This window comes from Chiroxiphia lanceolata, chromosome 4 (assembly GCF_009829145.1).
Source record: "Chiroxiphia lanceolata isolate bChiLan1 chromosome 4, bChiLan1.pri, whole genome shotgun sequence".
Lineage (NCBI taxonomy): Eukaryota > Metazoa > Chordata > Aves > Passeriformes > Pipridae > Chiroxiphia > Chiroxiphia lanceolata.
This window is the reverse complement of record NC_045640.1, coordinates 42,823,454-42,844,082: the sequence shown is the minus strand read 5'-3', so window position 1 is coordinate 42,844,082 and position 20,629 is coordinate 42,823,454. Positions and strand designations below refer to the sequence as shown.

The 20,629-nt window shown below is 36.2% G+C and overlaps 1 protein-coding gene across 6 annotated transcripts in view; it reads left to right on the top strand.

Annotated features, from left to right (window-relative positions):
* The window catches only part of RAPGEF2 (Rap guanine nucleotide exchange factor 2), a 181,349-nt gene that overhangs the window by 124,477 nt on the left and 36,243 nt on the right, over positions 1-20,629 (top strand). For 5 of the 6 annotated variants that reach the window (XM_032685082.1, XM_032685080.1, XM_032685079.1 and 2 more), the window contains 2 exons: positions 10,479-10,610; positions 19,451-19,628. In XM_032685082.1, coding sequence (XP_032540973.1) covers positions 10,479-10,610; positions 19,451-19,628 — 310 coding nt within the window. The remainder of the gene's footprint in view (positions 1-10,478; positions 10,611-19,450; positions 19,629-20,629) is intronic. The other variant, XM_032685083.1, reaches the window with a different exon arrangement.

The window sequence follows — 20,629 nt, the reverse complement described above, 5'->3', positions numbered from 1 at the left end:
TATCTATATCTTTAAAAAATTTGCCTTGAAGTGTACAGAATACTTAGGTGTCTACAAAGAAACAACCGAGAAGAAAATGTTATCATGTTGATCATGTTGATTTTTGTCTTTTTTCCTCCTTTAGTTAGTCTGCTTCTGAATGATAAGTATATAAAAGAACAGGCACACTTCAGATTCTTTTGCTTGAAGGAGAGACATGGGTCTGGAAGGGAGTTTCTGGGTCACTGCTGTTACACACTGTTGTGCAGCATACTCATAACTTGGCCTAGCTTCAGTTTGAAAGCTGCCTCTGCCACAGATCCTGTGGAGTCTGGTTTCGAGAATCTCTGTGGTTCATTAGAAAGCAGCCTTTTTTCAGCTTCGTGCTCATTAGGCTTCACACCTGTGTTGCCTTTTACTGGAGATATTTCTTTTCCCTCCTTTCTATTTCTGGATAGTGCTTATACCCGCTCTCAGTGGGGGCTGAAAAAGTCCTGCTCTTCCTACACTTTCTCAAATATTGTTTTTTCTTCTTATAGTCCTGATAGTTCTTCTCTCACTCTATGTGAGAGAAGCCCATCTTTATTTAAAACATACATCTGGGACTGTGTGCAACATTTCCAAATAAGGTCCCTGCTGGGGTCATGGAGAAGAGCCCAGAACTGTATTTCTGCAGGATACATGCTGTGATCTCTTTGGATTCTCCTTCTGCTGCATCACCTAAACAATTCAGTCACCTTCTAATCAGTTGATACATGGAAACCTTTTCACAGTCATTTCTGACAGGGACGTTCCCAGGCTCTTTGTTTTTGTCTTAAAGTGCATGCTTTCATATCATCTACTGCATTGTGTTTCTTTTACTCCAAGTAGGAGTCATCGTATGCTCACTGAAGTGTCCTGCTTATCTCTTCTATCAACAGTGTCTTATTGCACTGTGACACCACCAGGTTTTATCAGCACCTTTGGTTTTTTCCCTTCACTTGGAAAGAGGGGAGTTCTAAGATATTTTCTATATCCATAATTTTTCATATCCCATCTTTAAAAAAATGACACTTACTTGAGTAGCCCTTAAATTAATTTATTCTAGGATCAGTTCACTTGGGTTTATTTTACTGTTGTAAGTTAGTTCGGTGCAGTAAAATTCAGTGCTGTAGTTCAGTAGTAAACTGCAGTAGTTCACATTGACTGGCTACAGTTCAAAACTGAGCTATCACCTTGTGAATGTTTGAAAAACTTAATCAAGTTTTGGTAGATAGGCTAGAATGCTGTAATCATGAAGTATTCTGTGATCAGGTATAAAAAAAAAAACCCAACAGCAACACATGATGTAAGAATGCTGTACTGATGGGAGAGCTTCAACGGTTGGAATTGTAGACATATCATAGATCTTTGCTTTAAACCATTTCAGATGTGCCCAGAATATATGTTTTCACCTTTGGGTTAAACTCTCTACTTCTCTATAGTGGTTTCCAATTCTGAGTGCTGCCTTAAAGCTGAAAATAAAATCTGTCTGCAGGTACCATCAGTTTTACCCCTGCTGGTGTGATTGCTTTTTATCATCCCTTGTGTCCACTTGTGAGACTGCTATGTAAGAAACACCAAATGAGTTCTATATGTGAGGTATACATGAGCATTCTGTTATTTATTTAAAATATTCTGTAGGATTGAGAATATCTTGCTTGAAAATGTTTGAATCAACATTTCCTGTAAACATATGTGCCTACATAAAGTGTTCTTGAAATTTTTTGCTTTTACATCCTTAGGCGTAAATCTTTTGTCTGGTTTCCTGTGGAAACAAAGTTTGTTACAAGGTTCTCTGTTCCTTCCTCTCCCACAGTTACTTGTAACAGGCCAAAGAGTTCAAAATGTAACCTTATAAGCCTCCAGAAGCCCTGAAAACGGATCATTTCGTTTCAACCCAGCAGTGGTTCTCAGCATATTAAGCACCCAAACAGCCACAAGAGGAAGTATTTAGAAATATTTAACTGTGGGAAAAACATCAACTGGAGCATGCATTTTGTTAGTATGAAAATCAGTTATTCCCAGGAGAGAGATCTCTGCAAAGCCAGGCTCTATTATTTTTTTTTGTCCATGTCTATTGCTTTTAAATAATATGGAACTTTTACTGAAGTTCAGTGATCGAACTGTGTTTTCTACCCTCCTACCCTAGAGATATTGAAATGCCTCAGAACGGTCTTTCCTTCATTCTAAACAGCAGTCATCAGTGAGTGCCTATCCCTACTTGTCAGTTTTAATTATGTAGATTTCCACAGGATGAATTCCCTTCCCAACCTTATTCAGTGTTTTTGGGAAACTGTTAGTTTGTGTGAGGGTGTGGGCTGTGCAGGCTCTGTTGGGGCTCTTAAATGCATGTGCTTGGTGAGACAGCGGGATGCTACCAGGAGTGGTAGGGTATATCTTTGGACATGTGCAGACATAATACACCAGAATAGAGATTCTGGTATTCACAGTAGTTCAAAGAATGGGATCTGATCTAAATCTGGAGTAAATTTATTTATTTATGAAATAAAATAATACAAAATACCAGATACTTAATAAAAAAAGAGGAAGCAAATCTGAGAATCCTACATAATCCCTTCTGCAAAGTGTCACCATGTTTCTCCATGTGATTGAGGTTGTCAAAGAGTTGTCGGTATTAAAATGTATATCTGCAGTCAAAAGTTGTAGAGATCTTTCTAGCTTGATCCCTGTAGCAGAACTGCTGTGACTTTAAAACCACCACAGAGTCCATATTTTAAAATTGCTGAATTATCTATCCTTTGTTGCCCAGTTAAGAAGTTACATTTTCACAAGGCATTTTTTTGACTGACATAGACTTCTGAGTAAAGTTCTAAATAAAAATATTTTGGTCATGCAGATTTGTTCCATTCATTGCAAATGTGTTATAATAGTTTGAGTTCAGAATTTCAGAAAGCTGAGAAAAACTTCAGAAAATTGTTCAGTATGATTTAGTTCCATCCTGCAGTTTTTTCCTTTGTATTTGTGATTCACTGGCACTGTAAATACCTGAATGATACAATTTTTCTTTTTTTATTTTCCCCACATGTTGTCAATAAATTGACATTTGTGTTTGCTGAAGGAGTAATGTTTGTCAGATTCCCTGAAGTAAGACACTTGAATATAAAATGCTACATTAAATCTCCAATTCAAACACTGTCAAAAGAAAGAACAAATACTAACATATTTGATCATACAACAGAGAAGGTAGTTAAATTAGGTAAGAATGGGTGCATTTCACTGATGCATTTCTTTTCCTTTAAAAAGTGTTGTCCCTGGGAGCTTTTTCATTCCCCAGGCACCCATTTAAATTTTACCACCTCTGTCCCTCTGCAGAAGTCAATAATCCTTCAAGCAAAGGATTCAATGCATTAAGTGCTCATAGGATTAGCTGCTGAGAGCTATGAGTAAGTGGCAGTTGGTGTGTGTTTTGTAAGGGGAAACAAAATGAAGTTCCTGTGCCTTCACTCTGTCTTGCTCTCTCCCTGAGACCAGCAGCTCACTTTGCATTAGCTTGAACCTCTGAATAATTTTCTTTTTTTGGGGTGGGGGGAGGGTGGCTAGCTGTAGCAAAGTATCAGTGGAGGAAAGTATTAAGAAATTGCCAGAAAAGATCCTTATAATACCTTCTTTTATTACTTTTAGAGGTGTTCTGCTTGGGCTTTGTATATAAACAACTGCTAAACAGCAATAGTATCAAAATGCAATATTTTCAGAACGCGGGTTGTGTCTTGTGTTGTACTCAAGATGAAGAAAATATTTAAGAGTAGATCTTCATGAAGTTTGAGCCACAGCTTCACAGAAAGATGTCTGAGGAAAATTTAGAGATTTGAAATACATGAGGTATTATTGTCTAAGGTGAACAGTTATACAAAAGACATAAGTCAGTAAGTTTTTATTTAAGTCTTACAGAAGTTTTTGTAGAATATATATAGAAACTTCTTAATCTTTTACACCCCTAGGTACAAGGAAGTCCTTCTTCTTTGTGAATTGCATCCTAATTTGAACTGTATTTAGTTTACACTTTTATTTTAAATTTAATTCTCCACTGGACATGTCAGCCTGCATCATGTCTGCAGACAGAATCGATAAAAATCACTTTATTATTCAGTAATTACTTACATTGACTGCTGTGTTTAAAATCACTCAACCTTAAAAATGTTTTCCTTGATGTCTCCCTTGGTTAGTGAAAGAATTATGTTTAAATAGTATGTTGGTGAATAGCCACCATAATTAGAAATATTTCTTCTTTCAGTCATTAAATACCATAAAAATATATATATGTATAAACGTGTATAGCTTTAAAATACAGACAACAGACTTACAAACATTTAATATAAAAATGTACATCTATATAAAACAGTGAAATAAAATGTTAATAATTTGATAGAATACTGAAGAATACTGTCTTGGTGATCTACACTTTTGTAGTGCAATAAAAATTTTAGAACTTCTGTCTTGGTGGGGGGAAAAAAATGAGAAAGACTAAGGCACAGTATTGATTTTATTTGTCTGCCGTTCTTCTTCCTTCACAAAAAGATACAGAATCCCAAAATAACTTTGTTGTAATTTACTTAGTTATATTTGGGGGACTAAGTGTGTCATCTGTAGAATAAAAATACTTTTTTATTATGGTGGCTTTTGTTTTATTAGTAAAGAGTTACTACAAAATAAGTGCTCATGTGCTTAGAGGTTAAAGAGTCAGTGTTTACTTGTGTTTCTTTAAATTCAGAAAGTGGAAATAGAGGCTATAAAGGTGATATTTTGTGTTGTATTATGTCTACTGTACTTGCTTAGCCTGTCTCAGTGGCACTTAATTACCTATAAGAGCATTCATTGGGAATTGCATAACAGAATGTTACACCTTTGCTCTCTTTAATCTCGTCTTTTTGCAGATCTACTTCAGTCACTTTTCAGGCTTTATAAATTTTTCATGAAGTGCTGAGCAGCCTTCAGTAGAGGACCTTGTTTATAAAATGGTTACTGATATGTTTGCTGTAAAAGGAGTAGTATATTGAAGCTCTCTAACCAGAATTCTTCTGGTAATTGAAAATTACATTCTTGTGTCTGTCTCTCACATTGTTGCATTTATACTTGTTTTCACTGCATTTAAAAAACAAAACACCAAATGAAAAAAAAACAACAACCAAAACCACAAACCCCAAAACAAAAGAAAAAACCCCAAGAAGTAGGAATACTATTTAAATAAAGAAAGGGGTTTGGTATAGTTTCACTTAATTTTTGTCTGGTCTCATTACCTTTTATGCTATATCCAAGGATTTTGATTTTTTGTCCAGTAAATATTCTGAAAATGTATTTAATTTTTTAAAATACTGTATCATTAGGATAAGCCCAGTGATTTCTGAGTAGAAGGTGCAATAGAGGTTGCCTTTTGTTATACAGAAAGGCATGCTGTAGGATAGGAGAAAATCATGACGTTCTTAAAATAGAAGGAATATATTCAGAGCAAAGTAATTGTTAGTTTTGCATGCATAAAGTGATGACTCACTTTGAGGGTGGAAGTAATAAAATGCTGCTTTTAAGGTAGGAAGATGTGATAGGGTTTAAGGTATTGTAGAGTTCAAAAGCGATATGCGTCTTTGTCCTTAAGATAGTTTCACATAATTGTTCAAGTGTTCATTTGTTTTAGGGTTTTCAAGAAGTAAAAACGTGGAGTTCCCAGAGGTACTGTTTTTCCTCTGGTTTCTATCCATGTGTGTAAATTGTATGGATGTGTGTATGTACAGGCTTATGCTTGCTTTTTATGTTTCTAAAATACTATTTTGACTACTCTCAAATTAAGATTAGTGCTTTGGTGGAAACTATTTTATCGGTTTTTGTTTTGTATTAACAACTTTTGTCCCCTGTTACACTTGATTAGATCTGCGTTTCACATAAGTGAAACCTTAATGTTTGTCACTTATGAAGGTTGTCCTGAGAATAGGTCATCAGGACAGTTTTCTGACCCTTTTAATGACTATTAATTATTTAATGTTGGGTACATTTAATGTATTTTGAAACTATATTTACTGAAAAATAATCATACCCTAATTTTTCTAAATTACTCTGTTGTGTTTTTACTCTATCCACTAGTTCCTTCTGATGCTGTGACTCCGAGTGTTCAGTAATGAAGTTAAATATTGTATGTGTTGGCTTCAGCAAAGCTGTAGTTTAGTGTGGTCGCAGAAAAATAAGCGCTTGTTATGTAAAATAGACAAGTTGCTTTTGATCCTTGTTACTTTGAATGTCTCCTTAAATCTAGCCATCATTTAATGAAAATGGAAGACAAGATAAAAATGAGTATTCAGTTTTGATGCCATTTGTGGTGTTGTCAGTCTGTAATAGGTGATGTTTCTGAGGCAAAGGGTGTGTCATGCTTCCTCATATTGCTGGTTGATAAAGCCTGCTGGTCTGGTTGATAAAGCCTGTGCTAGATCTAGCCAGTATGTGCTTCAAAACGTTGCAAGAAAACCTTTAGCTTTCTTGTTATACTAAATACTAAACGGCAGAATAGAGTGATAGCTGAATACAAGGACAGGAGTGACAGGTGTAGCTGGTATTGGGTTAATGTGGTTGGGTTTTGGATTGCAGGGGGCTACAGGGGTGACTTTTCTGAGAAGCTGCCAGAAGCTTCCCCTATTTCTGAAGGAGTCAACGCCAGCCGGCTCCAAGTTGGACTTGTCACTGGCCACGGCTGAGCTCATCAGCAACAGTGGTAGTTCCTCTGGGATAACATAGTTCCAAAGAGTAGGAAAAGAAAAACTGTGCAATTGCAACCAGAGAAGGCAGGAGTGAGAATGTGTGATAGAAACACCCTGCAGACACCAAGGCCAGTGCGGAAGGAGAAAGAGGAGGTGTGCCAGGTACCTCAACAGAGATTTCCCTACAGCCCATGGTGCAGACCAGGGTGAGGCAGCTGTGCCCCTGCAGCCCACAGAGGTCCTGCAGACATCCACCTGCACCCCATGAAGGAGCCCCATGCCAAAGCTGGTGGATGCCTGAAGGAGGCTGTGACCCTGTGGGAAACACGTACTGAAGCAGGCTCCTGGCAGGACTTGTGACCCCACAGGGGACCCATGCTGGGGCAGTTTATTCCTGAAGGACTGCACTCCATGGAAGGGACCCATGATGAAGCAGTCCATAAAGAACTGCAGCCTGTGGGAAGGGCTCACCTTGGAGAAGTTCATGGAGGACTGCCTCCTTTGGAAGGGGAAGAGTGTGAGGAGTCCTCCCCACAAGGAGGAAGGAGCAGCAGAGACAACCTTTGATGGTAACCTGATGTTACCGGGGACTGTAACCCCATTCCCTGTTCCTTTACACCACTGTGGGGGGAGGATGTAGAGAATTTGTGAGTGAAGTTGAGCCCAGGAAGAAGGGTAGGGTGAGGGGAAGGTGTTAAGATTTGGTTTTATTTCTCATTATCCTGCTGTGATTTGATTACTAATAAATTTAATTAATTTGTCCCCAGATTGAGTTTGTTTTGTCTGTGACAGTAACTGGTGGGTGATCTCTTCCTTCCTTATCTAGACCCACGAGCCTTTTGTTGTATTTTCTCTCCCCTGTCCAGCTGAGGAGGGGAGTGACAGAGCAGCTTTGGTGGGAACCTAGTGTCCAGCCAGGGTCAACCCCCCACACTTTAGTAGAAGACTTAAGCACATGTGGGTTTTCATTGTCATCAGTGCTTTACTTTTTTTCCCCCATTGTATTTAATGAAGTATTAAATATTTTAAACAGCAGTATGTCAATAAGATAGAAATGCATGTATTTCTCACGCCATTTCTCATTGAGTTTACAGTTTAAATGTATCAACTTATTTAATTTTTGTATTTATTTTTTTCCTCATGCGGCCTTTTGCCTTAACTTTGGGGGTAGGGCAGTCAAAGTGGATGCTGCTTTCGGGCATGTAGCACAGAGATGTAGTATTCTGCAAAGATGTGAGCATGTGCTTTCTGCTTGTAAATAGTCCTATTTGATTAGGATCAAAGTGACGAGTTAGGTTGCCTAAAGTAAAATGCCTGCTTCTGATCTTCTGTCACCACTTGGCAAGTCCAGCTCGTGCAGCATGGCTTTGACTTGAGGAGTTACTCTGAAACCAGTAATCACCAAGCTTTCAGCTGATTGTCTACAGCCAAAAAAATTCTGAAGGCTTGCTTTTATTTGCAACGTATTCCATCAGTTATTGTGCAATCCCTGCTTCTTCCTTTTGCCTTTTGTGCAGTTACAAAACATAAATTCTTGCTGTTAATTTAAAACACTAAGTGCAGTCATTATATTAAACATAGCTTGATTTTTTTTTTAACATACTAAGTGGATTTGCTTTGATGTGAAGTTCTTTTAAAATTTTTAGTGCATTGATAAAAAATAAATGTCATTGTTAATGACATGGAGATATTTGCAGGGCACTATGAAAAATTGAATGAGTTTGGCTGGATGTAAGACTGTATTCATATACAGCTCTCTATGGAGTTAATATTTATTTGGGACTGAACTAGTTTGTTATAAAAAGTAAAACTCTCAAAATATTATATCTTTTTAAGTTATTAAATGTATGAATTTGAGATAATTGGTGCATGTATCTTAAAATAATGTGTAAGATTTCTACTTGGAAATAAACCTGGACTACTTTAATTATAAGAGATTGTACTTTTGAAGTGGGCATCAACACATTGCAGAAGCTATGGCAGTTCATTTCCTATGCATTCTACCTATGGAATGTATAGTTATTTGTAGAATGGCTCAAATAATGATAAAAAAAAAAAGTTGCAGAGTGGCCTGAGTATCAATATATATGGTTCAGTTTTGTGATAATGCAAACTTACAGATTGAAAAGTGAAATAGCAAAGACAACAGATACTATAATGCACTCCCTTAGTGCCCTGTTTTCTCCTTCTGGTACATCATCAAAAGTGGTGAGCATAACTAGATTTTTCTGGAGGCAGCATCCATGGCTGTATGTATTAGGGTATTGCTTTTGTTAATTGCCCTCTCTTTGTTGATGAAGATCAACTCTAGCTCTGGGCTTACTGAAGCATTTTAGTATTATTAGTGTCTGGTTTCTGGTTTTAACCCCTCTTTCAGGTAAAATACTAAGAAAGAATGCTTAAAATGTCACCATTTTTGTTATCACTGATACAGTCAATGCTGTGATAAGGAGGAAATCCTTTTCAGATACATTAGAGTAGGAAATGCCAGTCAGTCTAAATAAGACTAAGGTTTTCAGTTGTCTGTGCTTTTCATGGCAAATCTTAAAGCCAAGGTTCTTTCAGGTCATGCTCCGTGAACAAACTTAAGGCAAATAGCAGTAAAATCATTCAGTATCTTTGGCTGTACAGAGCTAATAATTTTCTCAAGCATGCTCTCTTGTGACTTGGAGATGACTTTTTTCATAACCTTTTATCCTGATCGTCTTATTCTGCCTTAACACTGAATGAACTCTTATTTCCATTTCCATCCAGGAAGAACGGTAATAGCACCAAGATAGCATTCATAATTGACATGGATGGACATACTGCATATGACATTTTTCATACAAACACAACTCCTTAAGATGAAAGTATCTGCCTTGTCTGAGTTGAAACAAATTAATGAGCAAAGCTGCTTTTTTTTAATTATTGAAGAATTTATTGCACAGCAAAACCGATATATTAACATACTTTTATTAACTAGCTGTGGGATGCAGGCTTCTTGGGGAGAGCAGTGATTTGCCCCTGAAATAGCATTTAAATATTTCTTCAGACAGCAGATATTTTCCTTTGTAATTTCTACAACCTGGCAGTGTTTGCAGTTCTTAAAGATCTTCATGGGAGCTGTGTGCATAAAGCAATAGTGAAAATACATATCACAAATCTTGGTGGATGATTGTTCAGTGATCAAATACACAGTCTTGATTCATTCTTCAGCACTGCATGTGAGCAAACTCACGTCAGGATTGTAGCTCTTTAAAATTGTATCATTCTTCCTGCATTTCCTATTTGCTGTCATATTATTTGGCTCAAAGTATAATGGATAGCTCAGTGACTTGGATTTTACTTGTCTCTAATGTACTTTGTCAATGTGAGAAACAAAATATACCAAATCCAGAGCAGTACTTTTTGATTTTTTTAAAGTATGTGACTTTACTCAACTGTTAATTTTAATTCTGCAGGAAACTATTGATATTGTAAGCTGCACAATATTCATATGCATTTTAATTCTACTCAAACCCTATAGCAAGATACTGAAGAGTTTTGGCATGTTGCTTCACTAGTGTTTGTCCTCAGATACATTTTTCTTAAATCTCTTATATTAGCAACAATTTGCTGACCTCTGCATGAGTTTAAAAAGCTGCAAACCTCAAAATTTTTATGCTGCATTCTCAAGCCCCAGTGTTTTTCTTAATACACTTGGTACTGGCAGAGGGTAAAGTGACATATATGATTTTAATTAATTTTGCTGTGTATCTCCTTCAAATTGTAATGATGCTTTTTTTACTCCACCTGTAGCTTCCTGCAGATTTCACAAAGCTGCACCTTACTGACAGTCTCCACCCACAGGTGACCCACGTTTCATCTAGTCACTCAGGATGTAGCATCACTAGTGATTCAGGAAGCAGCAGCCTTTCTGATATCTACCAGGTAAGACTGAAATGGATGCTGATCGAAGGTGCAATTGCCAACAGTTTTGCTGTTAATAGCTAAATGCCCATGCTGTTGCCTATTGTCAGTTTTTGTCTGAAGAAGTACTTGGTAGACTTAAAAAAACTAACTTTTTGTTTGAATTGTAATAATTTCAGGGGTTTATCCACCATGTATTAGTCTGATGTTTGAAAACTCCTCGAGTAATCTGCAGCACAGCAACATGATATGTCACTGTAGTTTGTTAGGATCTGAGTCAGCCACGTAGAGATTTAGTGTTTTGCATATCAGGATTGTACTTCATGAACTTTGTTAGTAATTTGAGGGGAGGAAATCTTCCTGAACTTCAGCATGGAGAGCCAGTATGGCTTCTCCAGCAGATGTCCATAAAGGGACCTAAAAAGCGACCTAAAAGGCAAAGGAATTCTGTTCCTGACTCCAGCAGTTCGCCTCCTCTTTCTGTCTGTCTGATTGGCTAAATGTTTAACAGCAGCTGTGATGTCTACAGATCAAAACTATAGATGTAGGACCTTGTAACGTGAGCGATTTTCTTCTTGATCCTGTATTTTGTATTTCTTAGATGTGTTGGCTTCATAGTGTAGAACTATTCAGTGATGGGGAAAAATAAACACACAGTGAGCAGCCTGTGCTGGCCTGACTTAAGGGGCATATTTCAGTTTCTCCACCTTGTAGAAACCTGATGGCAACATCTTAGAAGTGCATTCCCTCCTGACCATCCTCAGAAAGATGGGTAGGTTGAACTGGTGGCACTTTATAAATAAAGTTACACTTCTGAGAGGGCTTCACATTGTGAAGCTCTGTGCTGTTTTTTTGGAACAGCTTGATTTTGAAGAGATTTACTGTGAAACTGATCCAGAGTTTAAATTTAAATTGGAAAACAAATCTAAAGTGAAATAAAATGAGGAAGTCTGCATTTTTCACTTGATGTTTACTGTTCTTGAAATGTTATAGGAGGATCGGTCTTGATAGGAGAGTATACGAATTTGTTATTCTGAAAAAAAGGCATCAAATCCAATTAAAATATATTTCTATCAAAATAATAATAAATTAATGAGACCACTTTTACATGAAGTACTGTTTACTAGAAGAGGAATAACGATTGTTTGGGATGCTTCTATAATTGCAAGTATAGTCATTTAAATGATGGGAAATGCATCTATACAAATACATACAAGTTCACTTGTGATCATAGTTGTAGGATGTAGTCTGCTTCAGATGAATAAGCTTATAGGTTTTTTTTGTGGAAGAAGATAAGCTATAAAAAGGTCCCAGTTCAATTTAGACAGTTAATTGCAATAATGCAAGGGTTTATTTTTGTAAAAAGTGTCAAATTAACTGCACTCCAGGCATAGCATATGTCAGTCAAGTAGGTTTGTCAAATTTCTTCTGAAGACAGGATTACTTAGAGACAGGATTTATGTTTATACTGTGAGAGTGAAGATGATGTGAAATCAGCTTTTTTCTTCCAGTCTTTTATAGAGTTTCATCCCTTTCATTGCAAAGATTTTCACTTTAACATAAAAATAACAAGTACCTCTAGAGACACAGTTATAGGTGGCATGTAGTTACAGCTATACTTTAGATAAGTTGGAAGTAAATTTTTTGCAAAGACTTTCAGCAAAACTTTCATAACTGTGAAAAGGATCATTGAATTTCTGTGCAATTAAAGAACCCCAACCAAACAATATAACAAACAACTATAGAAACTTCAGAGAAATACTGGTCAATGACTCTTGTAAGTTTTATTGGCAATAATGGAATCAACAGGATGGTTGATGTTTGGAGAGAGTTAATGATTTACTGAAATACTTACACAGAGAAAATTTACTTCTTAAATATTCTTTTAAACTTAATTTACAAACATAATCCATTCTTGGTGATCTTCAAAATATTATCTAGTTTCTTCAATTAATTAGAATTAATTTCTTGGCAAAGATGTATTGAGAACCATGTAATTGCACAATGTCAAAGTAAGTTTTAAAATAACCTATGTCCATACCAACATCAAGAAATACGACCATACATTGTAGAATGTAACCCCATGTTTTTGTCTTAATACACATACTTGAGGAAACGTTTATTAAGAAAATGGTAAGTTCAGGTGTGGAAAGTGATAAGGTTCTTAAATTCTTGACTTGATTTCTCAAATTGTGGTAAATCATTGATTTCTAACCTCGATTTCAGTTATAATGAATGTAATGTAGCAATGTTAAGGTATGTTTAAGTATTGCCAAAAAAACCCCAATCCCAAACCAAAATAAAATGGCTGTAATTTGAGTTCTCTAGGTCAGGTTAAGGATTAAATAAGCAGAAATAGTTGGGTTTTTTTTAAACTAAGAGATTCAATCAGTCATTCTCTCTCAGTTGTTTGCCTTTTAATTCTCTCCCAAGTGTTTATTCAAAAAGTGTAAACCATAACCAAGTCATAAAAAAACCATTTTTTTTTTTGTTTCAAATTTAGTAGATCTTAGGCAAAGCTCATGATCATTGTTCCTCTGATTTTTATGTTCTGTATCTAATGGCATTTTTCTGTTCAGTGGAGTGGACTTCTGTTCATTATGGCTAAGTAGAAGCAATGATTTAGAAAGATTACCATCTTACCTTCCAACTGATAAATAAATGTGGGGTTCTTCAAAATTTTACTGTTATTTAGATCTTTACTATTGAAATCCGAGGTAATGATATATCATGTTTGCATCCTAGTAAGTTTTAGTTCTGTAGCCTTAAGAGCAACTGCTTGCAGTGAAAACTCGTTCATGGCCTCTTAAGATTTTTTTTTAATAAATCATGACGCGGAATCTTCAGATGCTTTCAACATTGAACTGAGAATACTTCCTTTTAAATATTAATGCGGTATCTAAATTTGTTTGTCAAATGTTGCACATGAAAGAACTTCTTTTAGGATAAGAAGTACTTACCAAAATAAAATAAACCTTTATGTTTACCCCACCCAAGTCTCAAAAACATTTCAGGTGCCAACTAATAAGGTCCTTAAATATTGTTACTTTTATTTTAGGAAATAAGTTCATCAAATGACGAACTCTATAGGGTGACTTGAGAGGTAGGGGATGCTGAATGTTTGTAGATTGTGTGCTGGCTTGTACTTGCCAAGAATAATACTTTGATTCTGTCTTGTATTGACTTGGCAAAGCAAATCATTCACTGCTGCTTCTCATGTATGGCTGCTCCCTCTTGACTCTCAGGCTTAGGTAATGCTTCCCATATGAAAGCATATACCTATATGCTCCTAAATGGTTCCTATACCCATCGTATATATTACCAGATGATGTTCCTGGTTGGAGAGGGAGGAGATTTAAGCTCATGAACTTGTGTTATTCCCCCCACCCTGTTTTGGAAAGGCGTTGCTGTGTTGGCTCAGCTCTTTGCCAGCCTTTCTTTGCCTTATCCTGTCCTCAGACCAGTGGCTTCCTGCCACCTCTGTGTGCCCTCAGGTATCAGCTCAGATACCACTGGCAGTACAGGAAACCAGGAACATCCTTTCTGAGACCCTCCCAGGATATGTGTATTGCTTAGAAATTTTCGAGATGTCAGCTTTGCTTTCTCATGAGTCTGATAAGGTAGCTCCTAGAAGAAAGGTCCACTCTCCAGAAAGTCTTCCTGAGGGAGCCCAGACTTTTTTCTCTCTCAAACCAGAGCATCCGTGGAGCCTGCCCCTGAGTATGCAAAATAAAGAGATTTTACGTGAAGATAAAGTCAGTCTTTCTGACTGTACCAGCCTCTGAAATGCAACTCGGGTAAACTATGTCCTGTGAGCTGCCTCCTCCTGCCCCCACAGTTTCAACTAAGTCCTCTGCAGTACCTTGTTGCTCCTGGTAAATTTAGGTCCTCTTAATCTATCCTGAAGCTCATAGCCAAGGAGTACCTTCCAGAGTCCTTGTTCTGTATGCCTGTGGTCTTGGCGAATAATGCCCCATTCTGGGAAAGCAGCAATTAGTTGGCTATAGGGTAGGATGCTGTTCCTGGTGTGCATTGTCTGGATTGTTACACCTTTTCATCTTTAGTGAGGAAAACTGCTCAGGCTGACTTCTATGACAGATGTGGGCTGCTGTGTTGTAATTTTTTGGTAGATATTGAAAGAACATATATGGAGAGTGCTGTAAAAATCTTGGACTAAAGGAGTTTTAAGGTATTTCATGGTCATTTACACTCATGTCAATGGAGGATGAAAAAATCATTACGTTAGATTTATGTATGATTTGTGCATATGTAATAATTATAGTTGACTGTAGTACATATAAGTATTTAATAAATACATATTGTAATTACATGGATTGAATTCCATCTTAATTTATTGATATTGTAAACTTTTACTCAGCCTTCTGAAAAGTAATTTAAAACAAAACCCCAGCCATGGTTTCTCTCTGTGGAGAAGCTAGATCCAATGTGTCTATGTGACAGGAGGGAATGTTTCAAGCTAATGAGACTTTTACATGTGATTTCATGAGACAGGCAGAGACAGTGTTCTTGGTGTTTTGTATCAGTACAGGCTTAAAAATTAGAAAGTAAAAAATGAATGTTTTTCCTAATAAACATTCTTAATTTCATTTTTTAGTTTATTTTTTAACCCTTAAACTACAATGGTTAAAAAGTAATGAAGAAGTGGGTTTTTTGAGCTAAGCATGGCTGCTTTCTCTGTTGGCTTCATGAGACTGAAGTACTGCACCAGGCAATGAATATTTCTGGTTTGTGCAAGAAGTTTCTTCTATTCTTGCTTTTTAAATTTTTAAATTTTTTTAGATCTCTGGTGTTTTGCGTAGTTGGAGATTTTGGATTGTTGATTTAGGTGGTAACAGTAGTCACAAAGGGAATTTATTCTTCAAAATGATGCAATGTTTCCTAAAGAAAGTAGTTAAAATAAAAATAAAAAAGTAAAGGTTGAAATAGTCTGTTTAAAATACTAAGAAATCAGTAGTTAGTGTGGTTATTTTACTTGTTTTCTAGTTTTTTTTTTTTATATTATTATCATCTAGAAGCTTTTTTTCCCAAAGTGAAAAGAAAACTATGAAGGCCACCTAAAACAGAGCCAGTCATCTTGTAAGCACTTCTCCAGGTCTCCACGCTTTCTTTCCCATACTAAGGGTGATGTGTGTGTGCTAAAGCAGCTGTTACACTGGGGTGAGAGTTACTTAATTGTGTAAAGGTATGGATCCCCCTTGACCTCTTCTAATCTATTTTCTCAAGAAACCCAAAAATTCATTGGAGAAAGAAATGAGCAGTAAATTAGGTCATCTTCTTTAGCTGCTCACATAGTCCATCACCTCTCTCATTATGCCCATCTTCATGATGCCTCTGAAAAATGAAAGACCAGCAGAGTGGGATTAATCAGTTTCCTCTCACGCCAGTCTAAAGGGACCAGCAGAGTCCCTATTTCCCCCATCTGCCCAGTTTGACCTAGGGGAAATGAATACTAGTTCTCTTTTTTTTTAATCCTCCTCCCCTCCAGTCAGTTAAGGAACCAAAGGCTAACCGAGAACTTGCACAAGACTCCTTTATTTTACATCTTTTCCCACTTATTTCACAGTATTTGTTTAATTAATTATCACTCAAATCTGGAGGTGTGTTTGGACTTCAAGATCCTTAGCAGTTAGAGCAACCATTTTTTATTGTTGCAATATTAGCCTTTCTAGACACTACTTAATGTCGGGCAGATTGTCCTTGGGTATCAAATGTGAAATAGCCCTTCAACTCAGGTTTGAAAACATCTGTCTTAATCTCTTGATCTCTCGTTGGTGATGTGACAAATAAAATATTAGGCTGTCACTATTGTGAGATTCCTTTGAAGCTTCAGAAATTTTCTTCATAGTTGGAAAGATGACATGAGAAATTTACTATCACGATTGGTATTCAGACTTTGGAGAAACATTGTTCTGTACTTCAAGCTGCAACCAGCATTTTTCATGCATGCTATCTCTTTAGATTTATTAAAGTGAAGCTAATTTCTCTTATTACCCAAGAAACAAAGTACAACATGCATCCAGGAAAAGAAATTCTGAGGTGTACTTCATCCATGATTAAATGCTCTGAGAAGCTCTAAGTCTCGTGATTGACCGTAGTACAAATTCTGTTGGATGTTCATCTCGTGTTCTGGTTTTCGGCTGCTGAGCTAATAAGGAGCTAATTGAGGTTTCCCCTTTAGTCTTAGATCGATGCAAGGCTATTGCTTCTTAACTAAGGGTTCCTGTGCAGACATACTTGATTTTTCTCACACATGAGGGAGAAATACTCAGAGCAGGTCGGTTATGAAGTTTCACGTGTCAGCACTTAATGTCATATGTGATACTACTAAGCAAAAAAAACCCCCTATTTGTGGTGGTTTTGTAACAAAACTGATACAAAACTTTTTGCATGTATAAACACAAGGAGTCCTTGTGGAATGAGGGTTTTTTGGTTTGGTTTGGTTTGGGTTTTTTTTACTGCTGTGAAAACATATTACCTATGAGAAAAGGCTAAGTTTATCTTCCTTTGCTAACTTTTGTGTAATCATAGCATTTTCAGAAAGGTGCTTGAAAAAAGGTAATTTTTTTTTTCAAAAGATATTTATAAAGGTGCCCTAAATTAATAAGCTTCATTACTTTGTAGATTGTTGCATTCAATGCTGAGCTTCTTTGTTGAAATGGTTTGTATTTTTTGATAGCTAGTAAGTTAGAAATAGTTGCTTCTCCTTCACCAATAGCTTTAGTTGTCAAAAAAAGAAAAAAAAGCTCTGTAAAAGGTGATCATCTTCAGGAAATGCTTGTAGCCTTTAGTAGTATTTTTAATATTATTTCTGAGTACAAAGTTACATTTAATTTGGTGTGAGAATTTGTTTTAAATAGCATCAACTTTTCTTGATAAAAGAGCTTCAACTTTTTTATTTTTGTTTTATTGCTCTAAGACAGTGAAATAACTTGTCTTTTAATTATCAGATTTTGTACAATATGTGGAAATTTCTCATGTATGTTAGACTAAATTGAGTTCTGCATTCATTTTACTAATGTGCTTTTGAGAGAGCTTAACCTGGGCAGGTAGGAGGGGCACTTGTTAGTAATGGGAAGGTTTACAAAACTGACTGTGAATCAGTCCCACTGTCACTGGAATTTTCACTATTGGAAACTTCACATTCTGACAGATTGGTGTCATAAGCTTTGTGTCTACTGACTCATCGCCACTAACTTTTCCACCAGTCACTTTTGATGAAGGCTATTTTGAAAGAGTAGTTACAGCAGCTGTTTCAAATGTATCATGGGGAACATCCATGTTAAACAGAGTAAGACTGGTAATGAAAATACTGCTATTGGTGCTATCATTTTGATGATTTGTTTGTATGCCAGTAGTATCTTTCCTTATTCTGCTTAGAAAATGAGCATTTTTCTTAACAACGGCAAAAAAAAAAAAGCTAAACCAAAAAAGCCACAAAAAAACCCCAAACCACCAAGAACAAAAGAAACCAAACCCAAAACCACAAAGTGAGAATAATTTGAATATTGTGTAGATGTTGTTATCATGCTTGTTACATTAACAAGGCCCCGTTACAAAGCCGGTGTTGTGCTGTAGGACAGAAGCATTTAAGACTCTCAGTAGCAGCCCTGATCCATCTCCAACCATATGTTACCATTCATAAGGTGGCTGTTTTAGTGGCATTAAAGTAACAGATGTCAGCCACAGCTAGTGAGGCAGGGATAGGGAAGATGATTCTACGAAATTACCAATGCAATTTGTCTTACCTTCTCTGTATTTGAGGGTGACCTAGTTTTGTGGGTTGTCTTTTTTACAAGAGTGAGAGACAGATCGATCAAACAAGCTTTAGTAGCCGTGTTTGTCCCATGTATTATTTTTAAAGCAGTTGTGAATGCATCGTGTGTGTCTCAGAAACAAAACATCCCTGCAAGGCCTGTGAAACTGGATTTCTCAAGCCTTGGTTTAAAACTTGCTCATTAGAAGCTTGCATTTCCTTAAAAATTGTGATAGCTGAGCCTTGGCAGCTGCCATGGTATTAAATCAGGTTCTGAGAAAAAGCAGCTTTATCAGCTGTGACAGACAAATGTTTGTGGGATTTATTAAGTGTTTGGTCTTCAAACTGAGTCATTAAAGTATATTTACTTTTAGGTGCTATACTAACGACCTCAGGCTATATCTGGACTATGTTTTTGTTCATTTTAATACAATATAAAGGAGGTTAAATCTGTGTAGTCCATCTATGGTGTTTAAACAATGATTTTGAATTTTTTTCTGCATCTGTAAATTCTTAGGCAGTTTATCAGCAAATGAAAGCCATATTTAACTATGTTCAACTGGAATTGTAAAAGAAAAATACGGTCCTACATTACTGTGAGATAACAAAATTCCTGTAGCATTTTGATGCTGTACTTATTTCCCAAAGCTGTCTGTTTAAAATTACATCATGTTCCTAACTGTCTGAAAATATAAATTTGGGGTGGGGACAGAAACTGTCTAATGAACTGTTTATTGAAAAAATTATGTTCAACTAATATTTCAAAAAATTGTTGGTTGAAATATAAGTCATCCATCCCCCCCAAGTCCTCCTGATTAAATAACGTCTTGTTGAATTCTTTTTATGTGTGACTGATTGAAACAAATGTTAAAAGCTCTGTTTAAACACAGTGAGTTTGGTAGATTAATCTTTAGTTGTTCTAAAAAGATATGTGAAGAAAAAAGTAATATAAAAATATTGAATGAATTTGAGTGATCTGTTGGATGGCAGATTTCTGTACATTTAACTAGAAATCTGTAGCAGAAGAACACATTTGAATTTTTTTTGGTGTTTGTTTTTTTTTTTTAATTGTTTATACATATATTAGGCTACAGAAAGTGAAGCAGGTGATATGGATCTCAGTGGATTACCAGAGACAGCAGTGGATTCTGAAGATGATGATGATGAAGAAGACATTGAAAGGGCATCGGATCCTTTGATGAGTAGGGATATTGTTAGAGACTGCTTGGAGAAAGACCCAATAGACAGGACAGATGATGACATTGGTAAGTATTGCAATGTGTGAAATAGTGTTAAACATGTTCTCCTTCACCCCCCCAAAAAATTAGTTTTTGAGCTTGAGGTTTTATTTTAATAATTGGCTTTTGTAGTTGGTAAGTTTAGTGTTTATTATTATTATTATTATATATTATTACAGTTATTATCTGTAAGGAGATTCATAAATGCCATAAATTCAGCTAGTGAACAAGTATAGCCAAAGAAGAAGAGGAAAATGCACATAATATAGGTGAAACCTATTACTTGCTTGCCGTTTTTATCTCAAGCATCAGCTTCTAATTGATATCAGAACAGGTTTATGAAGTAAACATCATTGTGAACTGGAAAATAGTTAGACAGAACCTCATCATTAACATCAACACTGCTTATCAGAGTGTATTTTTTAACTGTAAGTTGTGGTGATGTGATTGGACATTTGTGATAAACATCGGAGCTGTTAAGACTTGAGCATAAATGTGCCTCTAATCAAACTAATTTGCTATGTTAGCATACAGGTAAATACATTGAAAGCAAAGCATAACTAGAATTTAAATTCTAATCTAATCTGTTTCACTGGGGAGATTTGATTTTTTCTTTTATTGAAGTATGACTAAATGATGATTAAGGTTGATTATCAGATGATTAAGGGACTAGAGCATCTTTTATATGAGGAAGATCTAAGAGAGCTGGGACTATTCAGCTTGGAGAAGACTCAGAGATCTCATTAATGCTTACAAATACCTGGAGTGAGGGTGTAAATATGACAGCCAGATGGGGTCCTATTGAACCCTTTTAGTAGATGGTTTAGATCAAACTGGATGCAAAAATGTTCTTAGGGCATATAATCATTCAGCAGGACTGCTAAGTAAAATTGAGTACTGTAGTTATGAACAATATAAAAAATGAAAATGCAAGAAGTATGTTGTTGAATACAAGTGCAACTCAATGGCATGCAGAAGTCAGAGCAGCAGTAGTCACCTTTAAGACAGTAATCCTATCTGGTCCGTCT